General features: G+C 44.0%; 1 protein-coding gene and 1 pseudogene across 2 annotated transcripts; both read left to right on the forward strand.

The window, feature by feature from the left end:
• Positions 1-1,432: 1,432 nt before the first annotated feature.
• LOC123142295 (uncharacterized) lies at positions 1,433-4,527 on the forward strand (annotated as a pseudogene).
• A 13,911-nt stretch (positions 4,528-18,438) lies between these two features.
• LOC123142940 (disease resistance protein RGA5) lies at positions 18,439-26,561 on the forward strand. 2 transcript variants are annotated; one of them, XR_006470636.1, is made up of 4 exons: positions 18,439-19,369; positions 23,460-25,614; positions 25,720-25,938; positions 26,391-26,561. XR_006470636.1 is itself a non-coding variant. In XM_044561657.1 (3 exons), the coding sequence occupies exons 1-3, from the start codon at positions 18,555-18,557 to the stop codon at positions 25,801-25,803; spliced, it is 3,054 nt and encodes a 1,017-aa protein (XP_044417592.1). In that variant the 5' UTR covers positions 18,439-18,554; the 3' UTR covers positions 25,804-26,251. The 2 variants fall into 2 exon arrangements, 1 of the variants encoding a protein (XP_044417592.1); XM_044561657.1 differs by lacking the exon at positions 26,391-26,561 and having other exon boundaries at positions 25,720-26,251.
• Positions 26,562-26,792: the final 231 nt, after the last annotated feature.

Consider the following 26,792-nt stretch of genomic DNA (forward strand, 5'->3'; position numbering starts at 1 on the left):
CTGAGAGTGGGTTGGATAGCGGGCAAAAGTGCGCCAAAGTTGGGCCGATATCGGCGCCTGGGGGCGGCGACTGGGAACCCATTCGCCCCAAGCCGATTTTCGCGCCGGTTCACCTCCAGGCGGCGATTTTTCGAGCCCCCTGAGGGGCCAACGGCTGGAGATGCTCTTAGGCAATCAATGCGACAACATGTGCATGCCAATAGGATAAGGATTTGGGGTGTGAGGAAAGTGAAAGGGGCTCATGCAACACGTACATTGGACTCTAGGATATGTTTTTTTACAAAGGGAATATATTAATATCAATATGATACCAATTACACCCAGCCTCTACAACAACATAATATCCAGAGCAAGTCTAAACATCACGGATGCACACAACCAAAAAAAGAAGAAGAGAGAAAAAAAGGCCCCATCGAAATAAAGAGATGCTCATAGCTGCAAGAGAACCACCAGTGATGGCAACATGTAGGCTCCGAAAAGGATTCTCCAAAAATAACGCCTTCATGAAGGTTATAATGCACAAACACTATCGTCGTCCGGTCCAATCATCATAGTCAGATCCTGGATTTTCTCCCTGGAGAAGGTCCAATCTCCAAACAATGCCTTCCCAAAGGAAACACTAGGAAGCCGCCATAGCCAGGTACAAGACCTAGAGTTTTCACCCCGGAAAATAAGATCACCAAAAACGAAGTCTTCCAGTGTTGGTGCCTCACTCATCGAGATTACTGCTGCAAAATTCCAATCGTCCAACACGCAAACTGCTTCCAATCTGTCCCATCCAGTCTTCTTCTACATCACTGCCATTACCAAGTTCACACATTATAAGTGTGTACAACATCTGGCCTTCAATCCATCTTGACATATCCACCTCCGTTAATTTTTGGCCGACGAGGTGGATCATACGATGTGGTGGTGCCGCCGCTTGTACCTCATCACTGTGATCGGTGCGTAGCGTCGATGATCTCGGGCAAAGGCCACACAACGGTGCCAGAAAAGAAACATCTGTGGGCAGCCGCAGATGGCAACATGCCCCTCACCTCGGTCACTATGGACGACCGCGGCTGGAGGGGCGCGCGCCTCGCCGGATTGTGACTGAACGCCGCTGTCCACGGCGAGATCGGCGCTAAGATCTTGGCCAGGGTTGTCTCGGGAATCAGATCGGATCAGATCGACCATGGATGTGGGGATGGGAGAATGAGCTAGGGCGAGGGGCAAAAGGTAGGAAAAATCTTAGGACACCTCGCCGCCGTCGTCCGCCATCGGACGGCCTCCTCCGGCAGCGTCGGCGGTAGGGACGGAAGTGAGGGAGAGGCCGGCGAAGAATTGGACCCACGAAGTCCTTTGGTTTTATAGTTATTTTTTTTATAAAACCAACAAAAAGTTCTAAATTGTCTCAGTCTGTTTATTTTTAAATTGACTGCCTTTGAACGGCATGGGGCAGGTGAGGTATTGCTTCCTTGTGAATCGATCGTATGCTTCCATTCAAACGTTTCCAGCATGTATTCATGTTGTTGCAACAACTTGAAGGCATCTATAGAGCAGTCCATGTTCGTTAAATACCTTGGAAACACCTCCAGAGTAATGCCTTGAAGTTGATGTATGTGAGTATTACTAAACCATGAAAGAAAAAAATGGATTAATGAAAAAAAGCTTAAGCACAACCATGTCGGTGTGCAGTGGACATGTTAAGCTTAGTCAAGCAAGGAATCACTCTCAACAAGACTTGCCACATGTAACCATAACAATTCATCAGTTGGTTTTTTGAGATAGCGAACCGCTCATGCCAAGCGGTGAACACCATCTACTGAATCCAGCATATAAATTGGTTAGGATTTCCGTTCCTGAGCAATGTGGTACTAACTAACTAACACCAATTCCTGCTTTGTTTTTTTAAGGGGTACTTTGTTACCAATCCCAATGGTAATGGCCTGATGGGCTGGGCAGCCTGCACGTACGCACGCGTGAACTTGTCCGCACCGCATCGCAGCTGAAGTTTGCCTAATAAAACTCTGCTGAGCAAAACCTGCCCGCACCGCATCGCAGCACCGTGCGGCCGACCTGAGCCCGGCCGGACCCGGCGGCGACCGGCGGACGCTTCGTCTCCCACCTCCACCGATTTGGTCCATGTGAGCTCTTCCCCTTCTCCCGATTTGATTGATTCTTCTCTCCCAATTCCTTATCTTCCTCTTTCTCTTCTCGCTGGATTAAACCCTAGCTAGCCACGTCTACTTGTTCAACGGCAACTCAGCCGAGGGAGGAAGGGAAGGAAGATAGATGATGGATTCTGCTGCTGAGGAGATTCTCCACATGCAAGACCATCCAATCTCTCCCACATCTCAGTACGGGCAGTTTGTTTTGTTTGTAATGTCTTCTGCTGTCGGCGACATTGGTTGACAGAATTAGTCTATTTGATTGATTCGGTTTAACATTTGTTCGTCACTAACAATTTGATTTTTCCAGGGACCTTCCTCAGGAGAAACCGTGTGGGAATGGCGACTCACAACAGCACCCTCCGATATCGATGGCGGCTGCAGTATCCAAGGTGTTGGACGACGACAACCTCCTCATGGAGATCATTGATCGCGTCGGCTTCCCTACCACCCTCGTACGCGCCGCACTCGTCTGCAAGCGTTGGTACCACCATGCCTCTGACCGCGAGTTCCTCAGTCGTTTCCGTAAGCACCACCCGCCTCGCCTCCTTGGCTTCTACATCAACGGAGGGTTTTTGTCAGGATTTTGTGGCACTCCACGCTTTGTCCCGTTCCTACCCCAGCCTCCGGAGCTCGCCGCCATAGTCCACCACGTGGAGAGTCATAGCTTCAATGCCTACAATAACAAACTACGAATCTTGTAGTGCCGGAACGGCAGCGTCTTCACTATATACTACAAAGGAGTATCATTGAAACATGTAATGCACCACCCGCTGTGCCCTGAGAGAGACATGAATGTCCTTCCACCACTTCCAAACGCCCCAGACCCCTTTCAACGGATTTTTGATGTAATTCTCTCAAAAGAAGAATGTGGTGACTCGTCTTACTTGTATGCCTTGGCCGAGTGGACCATGCAGACACAAACATTGAAGGTGCATGTTTATATGTTGCAAGGAAATGTCTGGTGCATGCATGCATTGGCCACAGACCAACTCCGTCATAAGCTAGTAGATCCAAAAGTTGTACTCGTCAACAATAAAATTTATATTGCAGCCTGTAACATTGACAACATTATTGTCTTGGAATTGATGGCAGCAAGTGTTTCCAGAATTGAACTCCCACAAGGGGTGAAGTATAACACGTTTGACACCATCTTTTCCCGGGCCAGCGATGCTTCCGGTGTGTGTCTCATCCATGTTTGTGTCAAGGAGGGACAACTTCGCATGTGGATCCACAAGGGAGACAACTGGTTGTTGGCCAGTACCATTTCTTTGCTTGAGATGTGGGATAATTTGAGGATGATAGATCACACACTTGAGGACGAGGCTATTGGTTTCCCTTGTATAAGCCATGTGGGTGATAATGCCGAGTTCGTGTTGTTCAAGACAATGTCTGGACACGCTATCTATTTGGACGTCACTAGATGGACACTGCATAAAATGGATGGGATAACAATAAATGATCAACGGTACTGTGAAAATATCTATCCTTTGATGATGATTTGGCCACCCATATTCCTTAGACTCAAGGATGATCTTTCCAGGTTTGCCTTTTGGTCTTTAGATGATCTGCACATTGCTCTTGTTGAAGTTTCATAATTTTTGCAGTGTACACCATTCATCACATAGTTTGGTATTTCCGTCAGATGGTGTTAGTATATGATTGATTCTTTAGGCCATTTTGAAAGATGTCATAAATTGGCGTGTGTTCTACCGATACACAAGGTGTGTGCGACCAATAGACGTATACGACATGTATAAGAGCTGAAAGTGCCTAGTCTAGTTATCATGTTGACCATTGTACTTTCTTGTCCTGCAATATCATCACAAACCATTGTTGTCTACTTCAAAATTTTAGCTTCCAATTTCTTAAATCATGCTATAATTTTCTACTGCCTAGCTCTGAACTATAAATTTCAACGTATGAATGAGATTGTTTTTCTGAAACTTATGCACAACATCTTAATACTTGTTTCATTTTCAAATGTTGCTTAGTGGTTTGTTTCTTTTCTTGAACACATGCCAATTTTCATTATCTGTGACAAGTGGCTAGTCCCGCCATATGATATTTTTTTTACGAAAATACAAACTATGAAATGGAAAGATGTGGGAGCTTTTAAGTTGTACCGGCTGTACTTTTGATTTAAAAATCTATGCTGCTAGACCAAGTTGATTCTGATTTGTGGGTGCACATAACAACTGGTTGACAAGTGATAATAAATATTCGGATGCCAACTGACCTCTATTTTCTCCTGACCATTCCTCTGTTAATTTCTTGTCCCAGGAATGTCATGTGAAGGGGGATATCAGGAAGCTTTTGGATGGTCAGCGACAAGGGCACCATCGAGGATGAGCAGATAGCTGCATTCCCTGAGTAGTAGTTCTAATTAGTAGTGGATTAGTTATGATGCTATATAACTGGAGCTTTTTGCAGTCTTGTGGTTCCAAATACTTGTTGTGCTTGTTAATTTTCGTAGTTGTCAAACCGTTCATCTTGTTCACCACTCTGAAATTTTTTGTTAGTGTTGTGCTGCTTTATTTTACCCAAGAAACAAAGAAAAAACTTGTATTTTAGGCCAGTTTGTCTACTCTTTGGCTAACCAAGTGAAAGTCCTCGATTCATTGTTTTCCATTCGTGCACAATGATGAACACTTGAACCGTGTATCTTCTCTGTATGTTATTAGTTGGGCAATATTTCGCAATGTTACTGGCTTACTGCAGTTTCTCAATAACCTCTATCATGAATTCTTTTATTCCTACTGGGAACAGAAAGGAAATGCTATGTGAAGAACAAGGACATCAGGATATAGTCGGGTGGTATCGCGACAAGGGTGACATCAGAGAACAGCAGTGAGCGGCATTTTCTTCTGGACAGGGCCGGCCCTGTGTTTAGGGAGGCCCTAGGCGAACTCGACGTCATGGGCCCCTATGTCCAAGTCCTAAGACCATGTATATGTATGCATGTTTGTTAACGCACACATATATATATTAAGAGTAACTTTCAATCACACATCTTTAGTTTAAAATTTGACTATAATAACTCAAATGACTCCATCGAGAACAATAATAACCAAATTCAAACTGACTTCATCAACAATAATAATATTAAAAAGATCGCAAAATGAAACTAACATGACATGATTACCTCAAATAAAATCGCAAAAAGATCGCAACATGCTCGGGAGTAGTTTCTTGCCCTTGTTCTTCACTGACATCAACATTGCTTGAAGATGGAAATAACTTACTCAAAGAACCTTTCAGTGGTAGAATTTTCAGATCACTTTCTTTCTTTTTCCTCCTTTTTTCAGCACCAGGTAGTTGCTTCTTCTTAGGTAATATGGCAGGCTAATGTCCTAAAATCTTGAAGAAAGGATCAAAAAGAGGAACAAGGAATTAGGAATTTATAGATCGGATGATTGAAACCCTAGACATGTACATAGAATGACAAAAAATTGATAGATTTGAATTGGGTTAGAAAATCATGAAGAAAAGATCAAAACGTACTGACTTGCAAACTTTCAAGGATTGGGGACGGCCGCGTTGCAGACTTGGTCAAGACTTGTATAGATATTGCCGCGGTGCCGGAGCCATGCGGCGGCGGCGCGCGTAGCTCCAGCGGGCAGCGGCGGCCGAGCGAGGAGGCCGATGGGCGTCACGGGCGACGAACGTACGATAGAAAACGAGCAGTCGTGTGCCTGGCAACTCACTGGCTTCAGTCACGGCGCCTGTTCGCGTTGGCTAATCGATCGGGGCGATAGCTAGCGCTATGTGATGGGCCTAGCCCATCTTATTTATTTTCTTTAATTCTTTTGTATATTTTTACCTATTTTTTGCTGGGCTGCAGTATACATCTATACTCCATCATGGGCCCCCCTCTCGCCTGGGCCCTGGGCCGTCGCCCCGCCGGCCATACCACAGGGCCGGCCCTGGTAGTCGCGCTAGTTTAGTAATTTTCTTCAGCCGGCTTCATCTTGATGTTGAGGCTGCAGAGAGCTCCTTGTTGGCTTAGACTCGATGACACGTCCCTATTTGGTCGATTTGGCCGCCGTCTGGACACGCATATACAGGCCGTTAGTTGATCGCTTCCCTCTAGCAGGAGTAAGCAGTAGGAAACATAGCGATGGATGTCATGTCGAGGCTGCAGAGATGCTCCTCGCCTAAGTTTCAGACGTAGGGTCATGGTCGGCTTGCTGGTGGATGGAAGTAAATAGTGCATCCCTAGGGATCTCACGGTGAAGCAAGCTAGCTGATCGATTTGGCAGCCGGCTGGACACACATGTATAGGAGTACGCATGTGAAAGACAGTGATGGATGTCCTGTTGTGGCTGCAGAGCTGCTCCTGGCCTATTGTTTCAGACGTGGGCTGGCTGGACGATCGAGGCAGCACCTTTTGTTTTCCTGCAGGACTCCGTAACCAGACGGACTACATCGACGTCGTGACTTCATTTAGGTTACGTAGTGTTTGTACTTGTAAAACGCATGACGTGAATAATAAACTCTTTTTTTTTCCTTTTTACACCGATTTTTCCTACTATTTTTTTCGTTTTAATAGTCAAATGGCTCAGCTGCTCTGTTAGTATTTTTTACTGCATTGTGGTAGCTTTGACTCACAAAATAAATGTTGAAATACACCACCGATATTTTGGATGTAAATAGTATGATAATTTTACGCGTCATGGACCTGATTACTCATGTGCAACACCTTGATAACTTTGACACGTGGAGCGGGAGGGGGGGGGGGGGGGGGGGTTGTAGAAACATACACACAGTAACTTCATTCTAAATAGTACGGTAATTTTTACATCGCAAGCCTGATAACTTACATAAAACATTCGTGGTAACTTTTTGATCCGGAAAAAATAGTTGTTGAAATATACGACGTTTTTGTAAAAAAAAATCATGGTAAGAGCATCTACAGTATCGTGCCTCAAACCGCCCTCAAGTGTCAGGGCTTTCATTGTTCCATTTTCTCTCTGTGAAATGCAGCTTGGGTATATTAAGAGTTAAATTCAGTTTGCAGAGATAAATCGGAGGGACAGTAGATGCAGTTTGTGTCAAGTAGATGTTCTGTTATATTTATGAAAAAGCTAAAATCTGAACCACCCCAATAACTTATATGTAAATAGCTTGATAATTTAGGCTCCACATAGCTGATAACTTGCATATAAATACCGAGGGGTAACTTTAACCTGGGGAATAACACCCTAGTAACTTATCTTTACATCGCATGGTAATATAAACATCGCAGACCAGATAACTTAGGTATAAAACCACGATAACGTTGACCCTTGAAAAAACAATTCTTGGAAACATACTCCGGTAACATTTGTGTAAAATAACATGGTGATATAGGATCCGTGAAAACCACAAATACCACAATAACTTAGACCCATGAAAAAAAGTTTTGGAGCATAAATAACATGGTAATATAGGCTCCCCAACCTGATAACTTAGGTACAAACACCTCGATAACTTTTGACCCGGGAAAAAAAGTTGTTGAAAACATACTCGGTAGGATCTGTGTAAATAATATGGTAATATACGCATACTAGAGTTGATACCATATTTACCCCAGGCATGATAACTTTTGACACACACACAAAAAATATTTAGAACATGCCAACATGGTATCTAGTTTCGAAGGTGTCGTCGCGGTGGATTTTTTTGTGTGACAACAGATTTTGGATCAAACAGGCGATTCAAGCGACAAACCAATTTGAAACTTCAAAAAAATCCATGGTGACATTAGCTTTTCCGCACTTTTAGTGCATTTGCATGTGAGGAGAAAGTTGGAAGAAGTCATTTTTATGCCCGAAATTTTCCTATGTAAACATCATGGTAACTAATGTATCATATACGTGATAACTTGCATACACTATGCGTGGTAACTTTTACACGAAAAAATAGTCGTCAGGAACATATCAATATGGGATCTAGTTTTGAAGTTCTCGCCATGATGGTTCTTTTATGTGAAAATAATTTTTCGATCAGAGCGATGGTTTGGCCTACGAAACATTTTGAATGTTTTGAATCATGAGGGAATCTATAGTGATGTCATCAATTTCGTCTCACATGCATGCATGTAATTAAGCTTTCTAACAAATGCCATGCACGTACATGATGGAGGAAAAAAAAGCACTAATTATCACATGCATGTGGAGAAAAAGGACTGCATGCAATCGCGAGCTAGAACGGGCTGCATGTGGATCGTCCGGATCTATCGCTAAAATCAGGACGTCTGGAAGTTAGCACTGTCGTTTAATGTAATGGCAATGCCATTGGTGGGTAATTTATTAAACTTTTAAGTTGTTATCCACGGAAAAAATACTCAAGTGGATCTAACGGCTGTGTTTTTTTATGCACACAATTAAAGGTCGGATGTTCTTGATTAACGTGGGATTTTCTAGATTATTCTCCTATTTTTGATCCGTATTTTTCTTTTCGTATATAGTAGATAGACTTGGAACCAAATTGTGAATCATATCACAGAATTTTGTACGATATAAATGTCCGTAACAAGGTAGTGTGTCAACATAGATGTTGTGAGCTGGTTGGAGTTGCACTTCTTTGACAAACGGTAGCGTAAATTGTCTTAAATAGCAGCTCATAGCTATCCTTGTATTGTGTGATTGAGTTTTGAGTGGACGCAACTGAATCATGACATATGATGACTTATAGTGGATTAGTTCAAGTTATGTAACTAGAGTAGTTTCTACTACGCTATCCTTGATGTATGAGAGGATTCTTGGTGTTTACTTTTACGTGGAGTAGATTTTTGATTTAACAGCTGAGGAAGGAACCCTCTTTATGATTATGGATGAGCAAGCAGAAATAAAAATTATAAATGCTCAATACCAGGGGTAAGAAAATGATGTCTCAATTATCTTAGTAGCTGATTTAATAGTCAACTAAATACAATGAATTACAAGGGGAAGTCACCGGCACATAATAATTAGTTAATGGTTGTTATCATTGAGACTATGTGGAAATGATCGTACCAAGTTTCTGATCTGAGCAACTGACTCTTAAGACATTAATAGTTGTCCACAATCTAAATGTAGAACTGTATAGGCCATATGTAGAAGATTGTAGGGTAGAGATAACTCTACCTTTCCCCGTGCTTCCTATTCCTAGTGACTCAGAACAGTTGTTACTTGCACAGAAACAAGAACTCACTCGTAAGGCCCATGACACTTTTATTACTCGGAGTCATAACTCGAGGATTTTGTTCGTGTCAAAGGGGTGCTTCAGTTAACCAGCAGCTATATATAATGCGATATAACAAAAAGAGAACCAAGACGGCTAGGTAGAATACAAAGCATAGAAAGGTGTGAAGGAAATCTAGTAGATATGATGAGGGGATAATGACGACTCAGTCGAGTCTACTGCTTTTTTTTTTCAACGTTGCATCTTCACATGTGTATGCTTATATGGTCGGTTCTTCCACATGGACATTGCACAACACCATCCAGCCTTGTCCCACATGCCATGGCCGGCCAACATTAATAGATCCTGCTGCATGCAGTCGCCTCTTTAGTATGACACACATTGCATTACTTTTGTTAAAGGTTCATCAACAAACACTGTTTTTCGTATCGCTCTGGTGTGGTAGGTATATGATCGATTCCTTGGCAATTTATTTCTTTGAGACCTCATAGGTGTAGTAGCATTCAGTCCTATTGAAAGAACGATATGGCCCGGATAATCAAATCCTTGGGCCATTTTGCAAATATTGGTTAAGCATAATTTGAGATGTCGTTTGCCATGTGACCTATGAATACTAAAATTTGTTCCATCACTTTGACCTTCCATGAACAATGTTCATTTTACCATTTGAGTCATAAAGGGAAAAGTAAGCCTGTTTGTGATTTTAAAGCATTTAACCCTGATTCCTCTCCAGCGTATCTATAATTTCTGAAATATGATGCTATATTTAAATGAGTCCTATATGGTTTTGTGTTTTTTATATTATTTTTATGGACTAACACATCAGCTTAGTGCCTAGTGCCAGTTTCTGTTTTTTTTTTTTGCCTATTTATTTGTTTCGCACAAAAAACATAACAAACGAAATTCAAACGCGATAAAAAAATTTGTTGATTTTTTTGGATATAAGAAACCCCTGAAGTTTCAGGGAGGGACCAGAAGACCTACAAGGACGCCACAAGTTCACATGACGCGCCCTAGGTTGCCGGAGTGCTTTTGAGCTTGTGGGTCCCTCTTAACTCTTTTTGGCGTGAGTACAACACTGAGAATTCGTATAAATTGAGAAACCCCCATAAAGAAACATATAGCTTCAACTTCGCCACTCGCATCCTCGATTCAGAAGCGGTCTCATCTGGAGGCCTTTTTCGGTGCCCAGCAGGAAGTGGGATCCATCACGCAGGCCATCTTCATCATCCTGGCTGCCTCCATGGTGGGGGTGTCGTTGTCAACCTTGACATCTTTGTGTCTCTTGTTACAAATCTTACAAGTGGTTCTACCCAGCTGCTTGTTCTACCTACAACTACAAGCTCCATCTACTTGCTGCTGTCAGCTTTGAAAAATCAACAAATATTTTCACTTAATCTTTGCAACACAAACACCAGCCATCAATTGATACTTCGATTATATTTGATCAGCGACTAGATTCACATAATATTCCCCTTAATTTGTCAACACTTCATCCTCTTAGCCCCTGTTATATAAAATGCATTTACCATCTCTTCATCAATCATCAATACTTCATTCTCATCGTAGCAAGTACAAACTCCTGAATCAGCCTCCGCAGAGAAAAGAAAGAAAGAAAACACTCCTGAATAAACCATCACAACTGTACTTCAGCATATATGAACTTCCGTATGTAGCAGAAAATATGTAGCCACAAAGCTTCATTTCAGTCTTACTGTTGAAATAGACTTACATAAGTAAAGCTAACTGAAGCAGATTTTCAGCAATGATGAACAAGAGCAATTCCACAAACAACGTACAAACAATATCACTAATAACATACAAACCAGGAGTCTTCTTCACGAAACACAGACCTCAGTCGCAATTAGTCATGATACGTAGGATAGGGGTACGATACTCTAGTTACATAGCATACTAATTAATCTATTACACTCTACAAGTTATAACAACAATAGTTAGTAGAATTGCAAGCAAGGAAATGTAGCATCAGCGGCGGCGAGGGAGGAAGCTGGAGGAGGCCTAGACGCGGCAGCGGCTAGGGTTTGCCGCGGTCGCTCGCGGGAGCGACGCAAGGGGGCGGTAGTCCGTATACAATTCTCTGGGATCTTGACGGTAAGATCTGGTTACCTCTTATTTGTGACAGTTGCTACAAATCATCCAACTGATTTCCTTGCGAAATCAGTCAGGTCGCCAGCCTTCCGATCCATTCTTTCCAGTGTTGGAATAAACCACGATTAGTGGCCTTGTCCGGCTCGGACAGGTGCAATCACCAAACCGTATAGGTATAGGACTAGTTTAGGCTAGCTTAGCTCCTATATATACTTGTACGTCTCCTTGTAGGTACGTGTTGCTGTGGTCAAAAGTAATCTTGTCGAGAAAGTACTTCGACGAGTAGCATCGACGTACAGGGACTGTGCCAACATCCAGCCCTTAGAAAAGTCAACGCGCGTTAACCCTTCTCTCTAGCATCGCGTCCAAACAGCGCCCCCTCTGTTTCAATCTCGCAGCAACGCAAGTCGCCGGCGAGCGTACATCACAGCACCGGAGAGCCGCCCACTACAAGTGCCCCATAGAAACACCAGAGCGCTGCGTCTAGCTGCTCTAGCCGCTTGCGAGCACTGCGATGCAGCACCCGGAGCTGCAATGGAGACGCCGGCGGGCGCTCCATTGCAACACCAAGCTTCCCCTGAGCCACCGGCGACGCTCCATTGCAGCCGCGACGGAGCTCCAACAACCCCGGCGAAGCTTCATTGCAGCGCTGATGATGATGGCGGATACTGCAACACAGCACGCGGCGGCCATGCCAGAAGCTGCGATGCAGCTAGCTGCAACGACGATGCAAGCTACTTCGCCGGAACTGCAGTAGAGCAGCGGTGCAGCGGCACGAGGCAACGGCGATTTGCAGCAGCGGTGTAGAGCGTTGCCGTGCAGGGGCAGGCGTTGCAGCAATGTGAGGCAGAGGCGACAGTCTACGGCGATGGCTCCCATGGCTGCGATGTGCTGAAGGAATAGAGAAAAGGGAGGAACAGAACGAGCGGCTAAAACGCTTAGACTACCCACAATGGGAGTAACATAGGTAATAACATCACACATATCTAGATAAAATAGATGATGTGGCAAGTAATAAATGAAGAAAGAGAGGCATGTGGTAACATAGCTAGTTACTACTAGTATGAGTAACATCACACATATCAAGACAAGATGAGTCTATAGCCTAATAAATGAAGTGTTGCATGTTACCACACATATGTTACGCCCCACTATAGAGGTAGTAACATAGAATAGTCACATGGGCAATGTTACTACTCTATGTTACTACCCATTGTGGCTAGTCTTATGGAGGAAAGAGATAAAGGGTGGAAAGGATAAGGGAGGAAGATAAGCGGCGCATGGGGCCAACTGGACGCGTGGCGCACGCCAGAGGCGACCTACGAAGCGCGTACATCAGCCGGTTGATTATAAAACTTTTTCTTTGTTTATACACGCGAAGTTCAAATGTTAGGCATCGGTATATGGCATAACATCGACATCAAACTCTAACCATGAGGGGAAACGATGGACAGCTCTTTGGACGATCAAAATTCCGTCCAAGACTAAGTTATCCTTATGGCACTCGGCACAACACTTGATTCCAACCGGTCAAGCTAGAAACGGATCATGGAACCATAACCTCACAGCGTGCAGCAACCAGGACCCAAGAGACATCCACAATCTTCAGCTTCAGCTGGCCTTGGTTGATTGTCGTGCCTTGAAACACACGTTACAGTGGAAGGCGTACAAGATTCACCGTGTGGTACTCTATCTTTGCTCTGTTGGAGAATAACTGGTCATCTTTTACGCGGAGTAGATGGCTTCTGTTTCTTGAGTGTGGTTTTCTGTAGCTTGAGCTACATGGTCTTCCTTATTTTTGCCATCCATTTCAGCATCACGGGGAAGCATCTGTTCATTTATGTTTGAATCCTACTCTGCTTTCTAATGCTAAAGTGTCTACTTGCTTGCTGTGGTATGCTTTTGACTTTAAACTGGTAGCATCCACGTTTGATATATTTTGGGCGTGAATGCTCTCAGACAAGCTACCACCAGAAAAGTTTACACACACGTCCTCACTGCTCGACTTCATGGCGACTACCACTTTACGACCTAGTGCCGATTATCGCTCTTCACTGCAGTCATGACAATTTCAAAGCATGTGCAAGCATGTCAACCAGCAGTCCCCATGGACGCTCAAGACAGAGCAATGCGTGTGGCTAAAGAAATTTCTGAGGCAGTTCAAAATAAGGGACACTGCAACCTGCTTGCTAGAGAACGGCTGCAGCTGTATGTGAAAGCAAGCAACAAAGCAGCTCAAAATTAATTCTCTCTGCTTCGATCTGGGAAGCTACAGGGCTCGAGTTTCTACCGAAGGTCTGATCGGATTCCACTTCTTACTTTTATGTGATAGGATCCACACATAAATTCAGAGCTATTAGCTGCTGTTCTGAAAATAGTATTGAATAATAGCAGATATCACAGTAGTACCTCGATGTGTACTATTTAGATTTGATCATTGTAAAGTTTAAGTTGGAAAATTCAGTACATTTATGTGATTATGCGACGGTGGATTCTTGTCATGGTCGGAATGTTGCTACTGATTAGTCAGTTCAATAAAGGTCACCGGTAAGCCACACTCTTAAAATGTGGTACTTGCAGGCAAGTATTTAACAATAAAACTATCACTTTCCGGCTAACCCTATCAAGAAAATATCACTCTACAAAAATTTGCAAAAATCTCTAAAAATTTTCTAATTATGTGGCAAAAAATACCAATTGAGAATAGTGGCCGATTTGGCTCGCTGAAACATGATTATGACAGGCTGGCCCACCCATCAAGGCTGAAATCAACACCGTTACTTTCGTCGTTAACATGTAGGGCCCACATGTGAGTTTCATCTCTTTTCTCTGAAATTCCCTATAAAAAAACGTCGGAGGAATGGGATCCATCAAGTTGTCGGTGGCGCTCACCATCACGTCCAGATCAACGACCACACGCGGGAGGTGGCGAGCAGAGCGCCGGAGAGCCACGACATCGGAACTGAAGGCCACCGTTGGCACGACACGCCAGCAACCTCCTTCGTCGGCCACGCTCAGACCCTCGCCGTAGGCCCGGAAGCTGGTGGTGCACGCAGCCAGCAAGACCAAGGCATAGCCTCGAGCCTAGACGGTGCTCAACAGCTAGTGTCTAGCGGCGGCCAAAGCACACACCCGAGCTCCTCGGCATGGCGCTCTCCGTGGTGGACATGGCCGCCGTCGTCGAGCAGCACCTCGAGACCCATGCTGTTGGTGACCACTGCCTTGGCCGTTGACGGCGAAGGCCAGCCAGCGCGGTGGCCAGCCTGCCGTATGGCACGAACTGCAGGCATGACGAGCCACTGGGCAGCGGCCTGGGACCTCGCCGTAGCACGTCCCAGCCGGCAGTACTCCAGCGGCGCGGCCGCCGACGGCCTGGCCAGAGCAGCGCAACGAGGAAAGGGGAGATGAGCAGCACGATGTTTTTTATGGTTAGATTAGGATGGGTTAATGGTTTCTTAGGATTAGAATCGGCCACTGACCACTGTCCCGCGTGATTAGATTAGCCTATGTACTAATTAGTATGTTCACATTGTAACACAACCACGCATACAAACTCTTTGAAGAAATGTCTCAGTGAAAATGTTTTAAGGAAGAAAAGGATTGATGCTTACATCTGGGTCTTATCTATCATAACACTCAATCATAATGGTCAATCTTGCGCAGATGACTATTGTGCAACTTCAACCCGTACATGTGGGCCAACCCATTCATAATCGAGTTTAATTTCGGGCTAAATAAGCAAGTTTCCTCACTTGGTAGTTTTTTCTGCCACAAATTAGAAAAAAAGTAGCTTTTTGCTTGCTAAATACTCGTTGCATATTGCTAGCTAAATACTCGTTGCAGATTGCTTGCTGCAGGCGACCATATAGTGTGCTACTGCATCTGGGATGCGAAAAAGACTCCATGGTGGCAGAAAGAAGTCCACATAACCCCCCGAATTTCACGAACCGGCCAATTTACCCCCTGAAGTCAAAAACCGGGTAAATAACCCCCTGATCTTTTCCAAACCATCTTAATCACCCCATAACCAAATACTGATTTATAGCTAGCCTATGGTTGTCCCCAACAACCACGGCTAAGCTAGTTTTGGCTGAGGAATTTGTGCATGCAATGAAATAACCACAAAGAGACCCTGCTTATGAAGCTGTAGATAATGTAAGTCCATTTGTAAAATACTCGACACCACAACTGACCCTTCATTTCCCTATGTCTCCCATGTCTATATTCGAATGCGGCTTCCCTCCCTCATGGAGAAGTAAGAGCTCATTCCAAATCTCCTCTGCTCCCTAATTATGAGTTTCTGACTCTTATGAAGGTGAGCTGGGAGTGATTAGGTGGCAAAAGAGCAGAGTTATAACTCAACTAGAAGTTCACTTTACTCATGTGCATGTTTTGCTTCGCCTTGAACTTGCATGGGATGGAAGGAGAATAAATGAAAAATGAAGCTAGCTAAAAGGTAGAGGCTAGGAAGGTCCGAGCAAAAATGGAAATCTATTAGGCAGTAAGAGGGGATCGTGAAGTGATAGAGTCATGTACACAGGGCTACATATATACGCGCAATTCTCAAACACCCATGGAGTACAACTCCATTTAGTATTGTCTCACTTGTCGTTCAATCAGTATCAAACCTTGTGGACGCAACAACCTCTTCAGTTTTCCTTTATTTCGTTGGACAATGTCATTGATTTTTTCATGCATTTCTACATTTAATGTTTCATTTCTTTTGAAATGGTTCATGTGGGGGCAGTGGCGGAGCTTGAGCACAATTTAAGACTGGCCATGACTTGAAAGGGAACAAATTAGTAGGGAAGTAGGGGCTGCTCTGGTTGATCCACTAGTTATGCTCGAAATGTAGAGTCAGACATGGCTAACTAATACCTATTTTGCAATGGTGAACAAGAACATGTTTCTCAGAAGTCCAGAAAGTAGTTAACAGTCATGCAATCAGTGACTCCAGAAAACTGTGGTGCATGTAGATGTGAGAATTAGAAAATAGGTATTCAACTCAGAAAGCTCATATCTAAATCATGAACAAAACTGTAATGGTACCATAATGTAGGTACTATCCCTCACGATCGAAAAACATGTTCACACTCGGCCCCAAACCCTAGCTGAAACAGTTTTGATTGCCGTCTATATACTGCTGCTTTCTGCAATGAGCATCCCAGATGGCTGGATAACCATATATGTTGAAAAGGTATCCTAGGCTGTTAAATGTGTGATCCATTTGTGTGATATGCCCATAGGCACTTAACGGCATTTTTTTTCTGAATCCTCGATACCAACCTGCACGTTGTGTATGGCAGGGAAAGCTGCACATATTGGCTAGTTTATTAAACACGACAAAGTATCATTTTTTTGGGTGGATAAAGTATCATATTATATCTTTATGTCGACACAACTTTCCCAGACTTTATCTATAGACAGCATGCACACAATGCATGGCGCATACCGTGGATCCAGACCTGACCAACCCTAGTCGTCTTTGTACTGTGAGCATGTATTATACATTTTCCCCAAAGGTTTCGTACGATATGATTATGTATGTGCCATGGACACTGACGCTTCATAATTTATGTCTGGACTAAGCACAAACATTGGTCCTAAAGCAGTCGTTATAGAGTATTGGGCATGACACTGGCACGAACAATTTTTATCTCAGACTAACCATGTTAATTAGCCTCGAAACATAATGCAGTTCTGCACTGACACTATAACAATACTTATATCTAGCTAGACTTATATATGCAGAGGAAAAAGAAATCAACACTTTACATCTTGTATGTGTGATTGACGGTATCAATATTTATGTCTTATCTGACCTCTCTCAGTTGCAAACCGTCAGTCGGAAGTGCTAATTCGACCTGTGCAAGCCCATTTAATCCATGATTCACTCCTTGTATTGTATATTCTTGATGCCTTAGATGATACTCTACGAAACTGTATTCTAACTGCATCTTCTATTCGCAAAAAACAAAAATCGCAAAAAAATAAATGCATCTTCTGATACAGAGAAATGGACACTCCTTTTTTGGAGATATATAACATATCTTGTAAAATGCATCAAATAATTATACTGACTGGTTGTGTGGTTTCTCCATTATCAAATATTGGCCCATGTGAAAATCTTCTTCCCATTATGTACCATAGAGGGTATAATAGTCAGTGGCGCGATGGCATGAGCACACAGAATAGTAGAGAACACAATGCTCGAAGACAACACCTTTAAGAGAATCATTACTTGTAGCCATTGTTGGGTTCAACCAATGGAGGACATACCAAAACATACATTTATTTTAAAAAATACACCGTCTCTGTTACTAGATTCCCTCGGTCTGCAGCAAACATGCAATTTTTTGCAGATCTAAAGAAATTGTTTGTCTGCTGGCTAACATCGAGAGCACGACCTCGGTATCACCTCTTCTCTCACAGACCCACCCACAAAACTTTGATATTGTAGTTTTGCAGAAATCTAGAGACTGTTTCATTGAAAATAGTTTACCGCTAATTATCTGGCTTGGGCAACTTTGTACCTAGCCTGGTAGCAAGTAACAACACTGTCCTTACTCCCTAGTGCTCCGATGAGTTCAATCGTGGTAAGAAATCCAAATTGCCGCTCTATGGATATACACTTCAGTTTTGAACCATTACAAAACCGAAGCCGGTTTTGATTAACCTGGGTGGGTATATCTCTTTGAAGCTAAAGCTGACAGCAGGCATTTAAAAACAAAGGGCCGGCCAGGCCTAAAAGTGCGCACTAATTAAGCCACCAACCAACAAACCATGCGCAGATCTAGAGATGCTTGGCACGTGCTAGCCATTACCCATCACGTCCTCCTTGGAAAAGCACCTCTTTTCAAACGCCAGTTGCGCGTAAGAATTAATTAGGTGAACCTAGCTAGCTCGCTAGTGTTGTAACCGCGTCCTTATCACTCCAGTCGCAAAGAAGCTTCAGATCCAATCAAACTAGCTAGCTAGTACTCCATATAATCATACAAGCGGCAGCAACCTAGCCACAGCCAGCAAGAAAGAGCTTCTGAAAGGAGATAGAAATTGAGGGAGAGAAAAAGAGGGGAGAGGAACCAGCAGGCTAGCAAAAGTGAGAGGGGGAAAGGGTGAGGGTCGAGCATGGAGTTCGCCACAGGGGCGATGAGCTCTCTCCTCCCCAAGCTGGGGGAACTGCTCATGGAGGAGTACAAGCTGAAGGAGAGTGTGAAGAATGGGATCGGAGAACTCAAGGCCGAGCTCGAGAGCATGCAAGCTGCCCTTGTCAAGGTGTCCAGTGTGCCGCTGGATCAACTTGACCCTCAGGTCAAAATTTGGGCAAATGAGGTCAGGGAGTTGTCCTACGCCGTTGAGGACAGCCTCGACTCCTTTGTGAGGCGTGTCGAGGGCGTTGAGCCGACCAAGCCCAAGATCAAGCACTTGTTGAAGGCGGCCCGCAACGAGTTCACCAAGTTCAAGGCACGCCATGAAATAGCCAGTGACGTCAAAGACATTGAGAGCCAGGTTAGGAAGATCAAGGAACGGTATGACCGGTACAAGATTGATGATGTTGTTGCTAATCTTGCAACGACTCCAGTTGACCCTCGTCTCCCGGCTCTATACAAAAAGCTATCTGACCTTGTGGGTATTGATGAGCCAATTAATGAGCTGATAAAGATCCTGTCCGAGGGGATTCACATGCCTGACAAAAATCCCAAGATAGTTTCCGTTGTTGGATTTGGAGGATTGGGAAAGACAACCCTTGCAAAAGCATTGTATGACAAGCTTAGCAAAACATATCAGTGTCAAGCTTTTGTTCCAGTGGGTCAGAATCCAAACACGCAGAAAGTTCTCAGGGACATCCTGCTTGAACTTGACACTGGGCTATCCAGAGCCACAGAAACAATGGTTGAATGGCAGTTGATCAACCAGCTGCAAAAAATCCTTGCAGGCAAGAGGTACGCATTAACCTCCCTGTATGCCAGTCAATAGCTTCTTTATGTCAACTAAGGAAGACAATATATGGTTTATCTTTGCTTTTGATTCGTATCAATAAACAACTTGGCGTTAGTTTTCTTTTCATTTTGACACGACAATTTCTGATTTACATTTCCGATTTACGTATGCCATTAGAACATACGTGGCACCTTTTTTATTTGGCTAAGTCAAGATTAATACCAATAGTCGCATTAACTGATTGGTTACATGGATTACTTAGGCGGTCAACCATCTCTAGTTTTGCTACAAATGAATACCCATTCAATTATCCAGAATATAACCGTTTGAAAAATGGTAGATGAAGACTCGACTCGATTAAATGGCATAAAACTACCATACTTCAGGCTAGTGGTCACAAAAATCTACCACTTTCTAAAATATTCCAAAAACCTACCACAAAGTTGGTTGGCTGTTTCAAAAAGCTACCATGTTACACTGAGGACTATGTTGGTTAGCTTTAAGCATGATTATGACAACTTGGATCCACGCGTCAGGTCTGACATGACACAAAAGTGAAGACACTATGCTTTGACCATTAGGTTGACTGTTGATAGGTTATGACAGTTAGGGCCCAAATATCTTTTAAAGCAATCAGGCCCCTATGTTTTTTTCCTAAAACAATTGGGTCATGCAAATCCTACGATCGTGGAGCACGGTCACGCTTGGCTCGCCGCTAGTGGACTCGTCGCTGGAGCCGATGAAGGGCACCTGTGGGCGTCATCCTTGCCCCCACGGCGTGGGTCCTGTTTAGCCCCTGCCGGCAAGCTCATCCCCTCCTCGGCTGACCACGAGCTCGAGTTGGAAGGGAGCACGGGAGGCATGGATCCATGGCGACGTGGAGTTGCATCACTTGGAGGGCACTAGTGAGCAGCTCCTCATCCGACAAATATCATCGAAGCACCAGCTCCCTACTGGCTGCGCACATGCCATGGCTTACTGGTCGGCTCCAGCCAGTGCTGCTAGAATATTTGTACACCCCGGAACATGCTCGTTGCGAGTGGCGGAGCTAGACGGGGATGTTTAGGGGGGCCAAAAAGATAACGAAAAGTCTAACGCCCACACGTGTGGGCGTCTGGCAACTCGCCTACACGCATGGATCCACGTCCAACCAATTCTGCATGAATCTTGGCGCGTTCTAGCAGTTTTTGTGTGCCACGTAGGACTAAGCTGGTGTGTGGGCATTCATCCGGTCGCCCACACGTCCTTTTTTCACCACACGGGTGGCTGGTGTGTGGGCGTTTAGCAATTCGCCCACACACTAGTTTCACGCACGCAAAGGGGCTGGTGTGTGGGCGTTTATCACTTCGCCCACACGCCCGTCTCCTAGCCCACACCCAAAGCTGGCAGTTGCCATGTGTTTCTGCAGGTATATGGCAACTGCCCTAGCTTTGCTTGTAAGCAGATGGCAACCCTTTTTTACCCGAGTTGCCATGTGTTTTTGCATGGTACATGGCAACTGCCGTAGCGTGCACGTAAGCAGATGGCAACTCTTTCTTTTATGGCAACTGCCCTAGCGTGCTTGTGAGCACATGGCAACTCTCTCTTTTACATGAACATGTTTTTTTGCCATGCCTTCTTGTAGTGCTACATGGCAACTGCCTAGTGTTTAGTGGGTGGCAACTCCTAAAGTTTTGAAATCATGGCAACTGCAGTAGATCAGACCATACATGGCAACTGCAGTTGAGCAACCATGGCAACTGTAGTTGTCCGACATGGCAACCCAAGTTCAGCGACATGACAACTGCAGTTAAACGAACATGGACGAGGGTCTGGGCCATGGCAACTGCGGGATGCGCGGTGACTGTCACACGGGCGTGCGGGACCACGAGGTACGAGGCCTCACGTACGGGGCGTGTGGGCATTATCTATTTGGCCCACACGCACGCGTGTGAGAGGGATCGGGAGGGAAAAAAAGAGGTGTGTGGGCATTACTCACTAGTAGAAAATAGGGCTTTGGTTCGGCCAGAAAAGAGCATTAATCCCGGTTGCATTACAAACCGGGACTAATGTGAGCATTAGTCCCGGTTCGAGCGGCTAGGGCACCGTACATGCATTAGTCCCGGTTCAAATGGGACCTTTAGTCCCGGTTGGTGCCACGAACCGGGACTAAAGGGTGCGATGCCCATTAGTACCGGTTCGTGGCACCAACCGGTACTAAAGGTTAGACCTTTAGTCCCGGTTCGAGCCACCAACCGGTACTAATGGGGTTTGAGGCATTAGTACCGGTTCATGGCACGAACCGGTACTAAAGGTCCCATTTTCAAACTCTACCCCCTGGATCGCTTTTCAGTTTTGTAAAAAGCAAAAAAAAATGATAAAAACTTCAAAAATTAAAATCCTTCCAGATGTAGTTATGTTACTACATGTACTAGTTAGGAAAATTTAAAAACTTAAATTTGGACATGTTTTGCAAAAAGTGTAGGGAAAATGTAAAACGGCTATAACTTTTGCATACGATGTCAGAAAAAAAAACGTATAATATATCAAAATGTTCAGATTTTGACACCCTACGGCATGTTTGCAAATGTTTAGAATCCTCAAATTCTAAAAGGAAAAAAAGTTATGCTCAAATTTCTGTTTTTATTTTATTTTTTGTTAAATCTGGTCAAACTACTTATTCAAGAAGTATTAGTGTTACTAAATAATTATTCATGAATATTAGTGTTACTAAATAATTATTTCAGTTTTTTTGAATTTTGGTCAAATCTGGTCAAACTGTGGTCAAACAATGGTCAAACTAATTATTCAAGAAATATTAGTGTTACTAAATAATTATTTCAGTTTTTTTGAATTTTGTCAAATCTGGTCAAACTGTGGTCAAACTATGGTCAAACTACTTATTCAAGAAATATTAGTGTTACTAAATAATTATTGTTTTTTAGAACAATAGTTTCAAACTCAAACAGTGAAATGTATGACTTCATGCTCAAGCTAAATTCCTGAGGGTTAATAGGATTGACATCTTACTATTGTCAGGAAAACAACAAGTGCAGACTTGGAAACGAGAGAGAATAGAACCCGGAAGTTAAGCGTGCTCAGGCTGGAGGTTAAAATAATTCAGAAATTTGAAAATCAAAAAAGAAATAAAAAAAGAAATAAAAAAATCATAAAATTTTCTTTAGTACCGGTTGGTGTTACCAACCGGGACTAAAGGTGGACCTCCAGGCAGCGGCCACGTGGAGGGCCTTTAGTCCCGGTTCGTGTAAGAACCGGGACTAAAGGGGGAGGCTTTAGTAACGACCCTTTAGTCACGGTTCCAGAACCGGGACTAAAGGCCCTTTTTCTACTAGTGACTTTTTTTGCCCACACGTGGGTGTGTGGGCTGTTCCTCTTATACACCACACAAAATGTGTGGGCAGCTCAGCGCAACTCCTCCCACTCGGACGATGTCGACGTAACACCCTGCCTCGGTAGCTTGGTCCATGGCGAGGATGTACGTGCTCGCCGCGTCACACAAGAGAGGAAGGAGGGCACTAGCGAGGGTCTCATCCATGTCGGAGCACTAGCTTGTCCTTCTCGGAGCACCAGCACTAGCAAGGAGCTCGCTCGCGCTGGAGCACCAGCTCGTCGGAGCACCGCATCGGAAGCTGCCGAGGTGGTCGCTCTTTGTTTCTGGCAGGGGCTGGTGTGGGCGGAGATGGGGTAGATGAGACGGGGATGGGACCGGGTGCTAGTATAACTTAACATGTTGAATTAAGTTGCCATGTGGCCTTGATGACTGGGTCCAATATGCCATAATCATGCTTAACTTTAACCCAGTGAACAACTAGTGTTTTTCGAAATAGCAAACCATCTTGTGGTAGGCTTTTTCAAATTTTTAAAAAGTGATTGTTTTTTGGAACCCTACCCCTAATTGTGATAGTTTTATACTATTTACTCATCAAGACTCAGTACATCACAGGAACACTTCTAAAGTTGAGATGTATTTTATCTTTTTTATTTACGGTTAGCGCCTTTCTTTGGTTCTGGTGCATTGTTGTGCTTCTTGTTCTGCTAGGTAGTATATTAGATACTTTGCTAATTAAACAATTTTTCATCTCGTGTGAATAGGTACTTTATTGTTATTGATGACATATGGGATACACAAACATGGGACGTGATTAAGTGTGCTTTCGTGGATAGTCATCCAGAAAGTAGATTAATCATAACTACCCGTATTGTTGATGTCGCCACAAAAGCTGGTGGTATCTATCACATGCAACCACTTTCTGATGATTACTCCAAAATCTTATTTTATACAAGAACATCTGGTAGTGAAGGACCTGCTGAAGTGACTACCAAAATCTTAAAGAAATGTGGTGGTGTGCCATTAGCTATCACCACAATAGCTAGCTTGCTTGTTGGGAAACACAGTGAGGACTGGTCTAAGGTGTATGATGCCATTGGTTTTGGGCATGCAGACAATGGCGATGTTCATAACACAAGAAAGATATTATCTTTTAGCTATTATGATCTGTCGTCCAATCTGAAGACATGTTTATTGTATCTTAGTGTGTTTCCTGAAGATTGTTTAATTGATAAAATATCACTGATATGGAGGTGGGTTGCCGAGGGATTTATACCATATAGAGAAGGGATGGAGTCATTTGAACTTGGAGAGATCTATTTCAACACGCTTGTAAACAAGAGCATGATACGGTGGATAGATCCTGAAGATAATGATGGCCGAGGTGGTTGTCGTGTCCATGACATGGTGCTGGATCTCATCCGCACCGTATCAAATGAGGTAAACTTTGTCACAGTACATGATATGGAGCATCACGACACATGTCCGGGAGGAAAGTCAACCAACAAGGTTCACAGATTAGCGGTTCATGGAAAAAGTGGGGAACACAACTATAGCATTGCAATGGAGCATGTAAGGTCATTTAATGTTGTCGAGTGCAGTGGCAATAGTATTCCCCTGCTTTTGAGCTTTAAAGTACTGCGTGTGCTAGTTATTGAGGACTGTGTTTTTTCGGAAGGTAGTAATCTTGAGCATCTCGGTAAGTTGTTGCAGCTGAGGTACCTGGGGCTAGTGAAGACAGCGGTCAAGATCCCGGAAGGAATAGGGCATGATCTGAAGTTTCTTGAGATACTGGATGTAAGGGGAGGTTTGATAAGTGAGCTGCCACCATCTGTTGGTGAGCTATTGAATTTGAGGTGCTTGTGGGCTGATAACGGTACAGTGATGAAGGGAGAGATAGGGAAACTGACATGCCTTGAAGAGCTGCAGCTATATTCAGTGCAGAAGTGCCCAAACTTCTGCACAGAGGTGCGGAAGCTGACGAAGTTAAGGGTGCTCAAGATATATTTTGGTGAAATGGAGGAGTCTGCAGGCAAGGCTATGATGGAATCTCTGTGCAACCTGCACAAGATTCATACTCTGGCAGTTGTGGATGATGGTGCTCAGACCAAGTATTCGGTTGACCCCAATCATAGCTTGGAAGACTTGGCACCCTGTACAAAGCTGTACGAGTTATTTCTGCCTATCATAGTTATACCGAGGGTGCCATCATGGATCAATCAGTTAAGTGTTCCACTCCTTTCTCGTCTATTGCTGCATGTGGATGCGGTAGAAGTTCGGGATGTTCAAACCATCGGCAGGTTGCCGTCGCTCCTCGAACTTGGTCTCTGGAGTAAGGATGAAAGGAACGTATCATATACTTTTGGCAGCAATGAGTTTCACAAGCTAAGAGGCTTGTTCACGAAGAAGATAGAGATTGCTGTTGGAGAAGGAGCATTGCCGATGCTTGAAGAGCTGGTATACAGTGCAAGCGCTGAAAGAAAGGACGCTGCCAGCTTGGTGCCGTGGAGGAGAAATAGCTGTCCTTTGCTGAAGTTTGTCGGGTGTTTCCTTGACTGCACTAACAGCAGCTACAGGGAAGTAAAGGAAGCGAAGCAAGCGCTGTGGCAGGCTTCCGGCACCCGTCCCAATGCTGTGTATCTCGATCTCGACATAGAAGAAGAAAACTACGATGAGGAGGCAGGTAGATTCATTGATAATCTCGTGGAGGTCCTAGGCGGTTTGGAGAGACCCGAGGATGTGGGCCGTGCTGCTGCACACCAGGAGGAAAGGACACGTCGCATGATTAGATCACTCGAGAGAAGATTACGTGACGCGGCAGAGCCTCGAGTCGGGAGGTACGGCCAACAAGAGATACGTGGCCTTGTTGCCAAATTCAAGAGTTGGCTACATGACCATGCAGGCACCGACCAGGATGAGGTACGTAGTACATACCACTGTCCATCGTATCCATCGATTGATCGCTGTATGTATCTCCAGGCGCTGATGGCCGGCTGGCCGTTTTTTTAAATAATAAATCTCCAGGCGCGCAAAAGTGATGCCACCGATAGTGAGGACGATGAAGATTATTATTACGGCCACGACGACGATGCTACCGACCAAGCATAGAAACTACTACATCATATTTATTCACACGCTATATAGAGATCCACATATCATGTTACACGCTATATATATCTCCAGGCAGACGATGGTGAAGCCACTTGCAGCCAACCTTAAATCTCTTCCATGTATCTCAAGCTGGTAATAAACGGGCAGCCTCTGTCTCTCGCTTTCTCCCATTTGTATCCACATATGTCCACTTCTTATATTGGCATCACATTAGTAGAAAAAGAGGCTTCCATACGCCCCCATTAGTCCCCAAAACAATCGAACCACGATAAAAGGGGCCTTTAGTCGCGGTTCGGGAGGAGACCCGCGACCAACTATCTGGGCCCAGCGCGCTCGGTCGACAGCTGGCGGACGGGAGGGGCTTTAGTCCCGGTTGGCCTTTAACTAATTACTCTTCTCATTTCTCATTTTACCAAAGTAATACTGATAAAAAATTTAAGCAACTCCCCAGTGTAATTTTGATGTTTGTAAGCAATTTTTTTTTGGAGATTCCAAATTCCCAAATTAGGAAATAGTATATAGCAATTCATCTGTACGGTTTCACCTTTTAATTAGAAATCCACCATTAAACTTTCTGCTTACAGGATGGTGGCCATCTTGAAGGCTTCTATGGACTTACTGTCGCCACTTGGAAGATGTCAGCTTATTTCGTCCATGGGTGCGAAGAAAATCACAAAAGAAAATAGGTTTCTGCTTTAGCATTAGACTAGGTTGTAAAAGAAAAAACAAAAAAAACTAAAAAAAATAGACATAGAGTGCTTTTCTTTTTTTTGGGGGGGGGGGGGGGGGGAGTATTTTTTTTACAAATTTATGTTTGCACCAAGAAAAATTAAATGAAAAAAATGTCTTATTATGTTTGTAGCTTATGTCTCGCACTTATTTGATAAATACAAAAACCAAAAAAATGTCTTCATTATTTTATTGGGTGTGCTTTTTTTCTTTTATTTTTTATTTTTTGGGAGGGTGGGTGGGGAACTCCGCCTATG

This window comes from Triticum aestivum, chromosome 6D (assembly GCF_018294505.1).
Source record: "Triticum aestivum cultivar Chinese Spring chromosome 6D, IWGSC CS RefSeq v2.1, whole genome shotgun sequence".
Lineage (NCBI taxonomy): Eukaryota > Viridiplantae > Streptophyta > Magnoliopsida > Poales > Poaceae > Triticum > Triticum aestivum.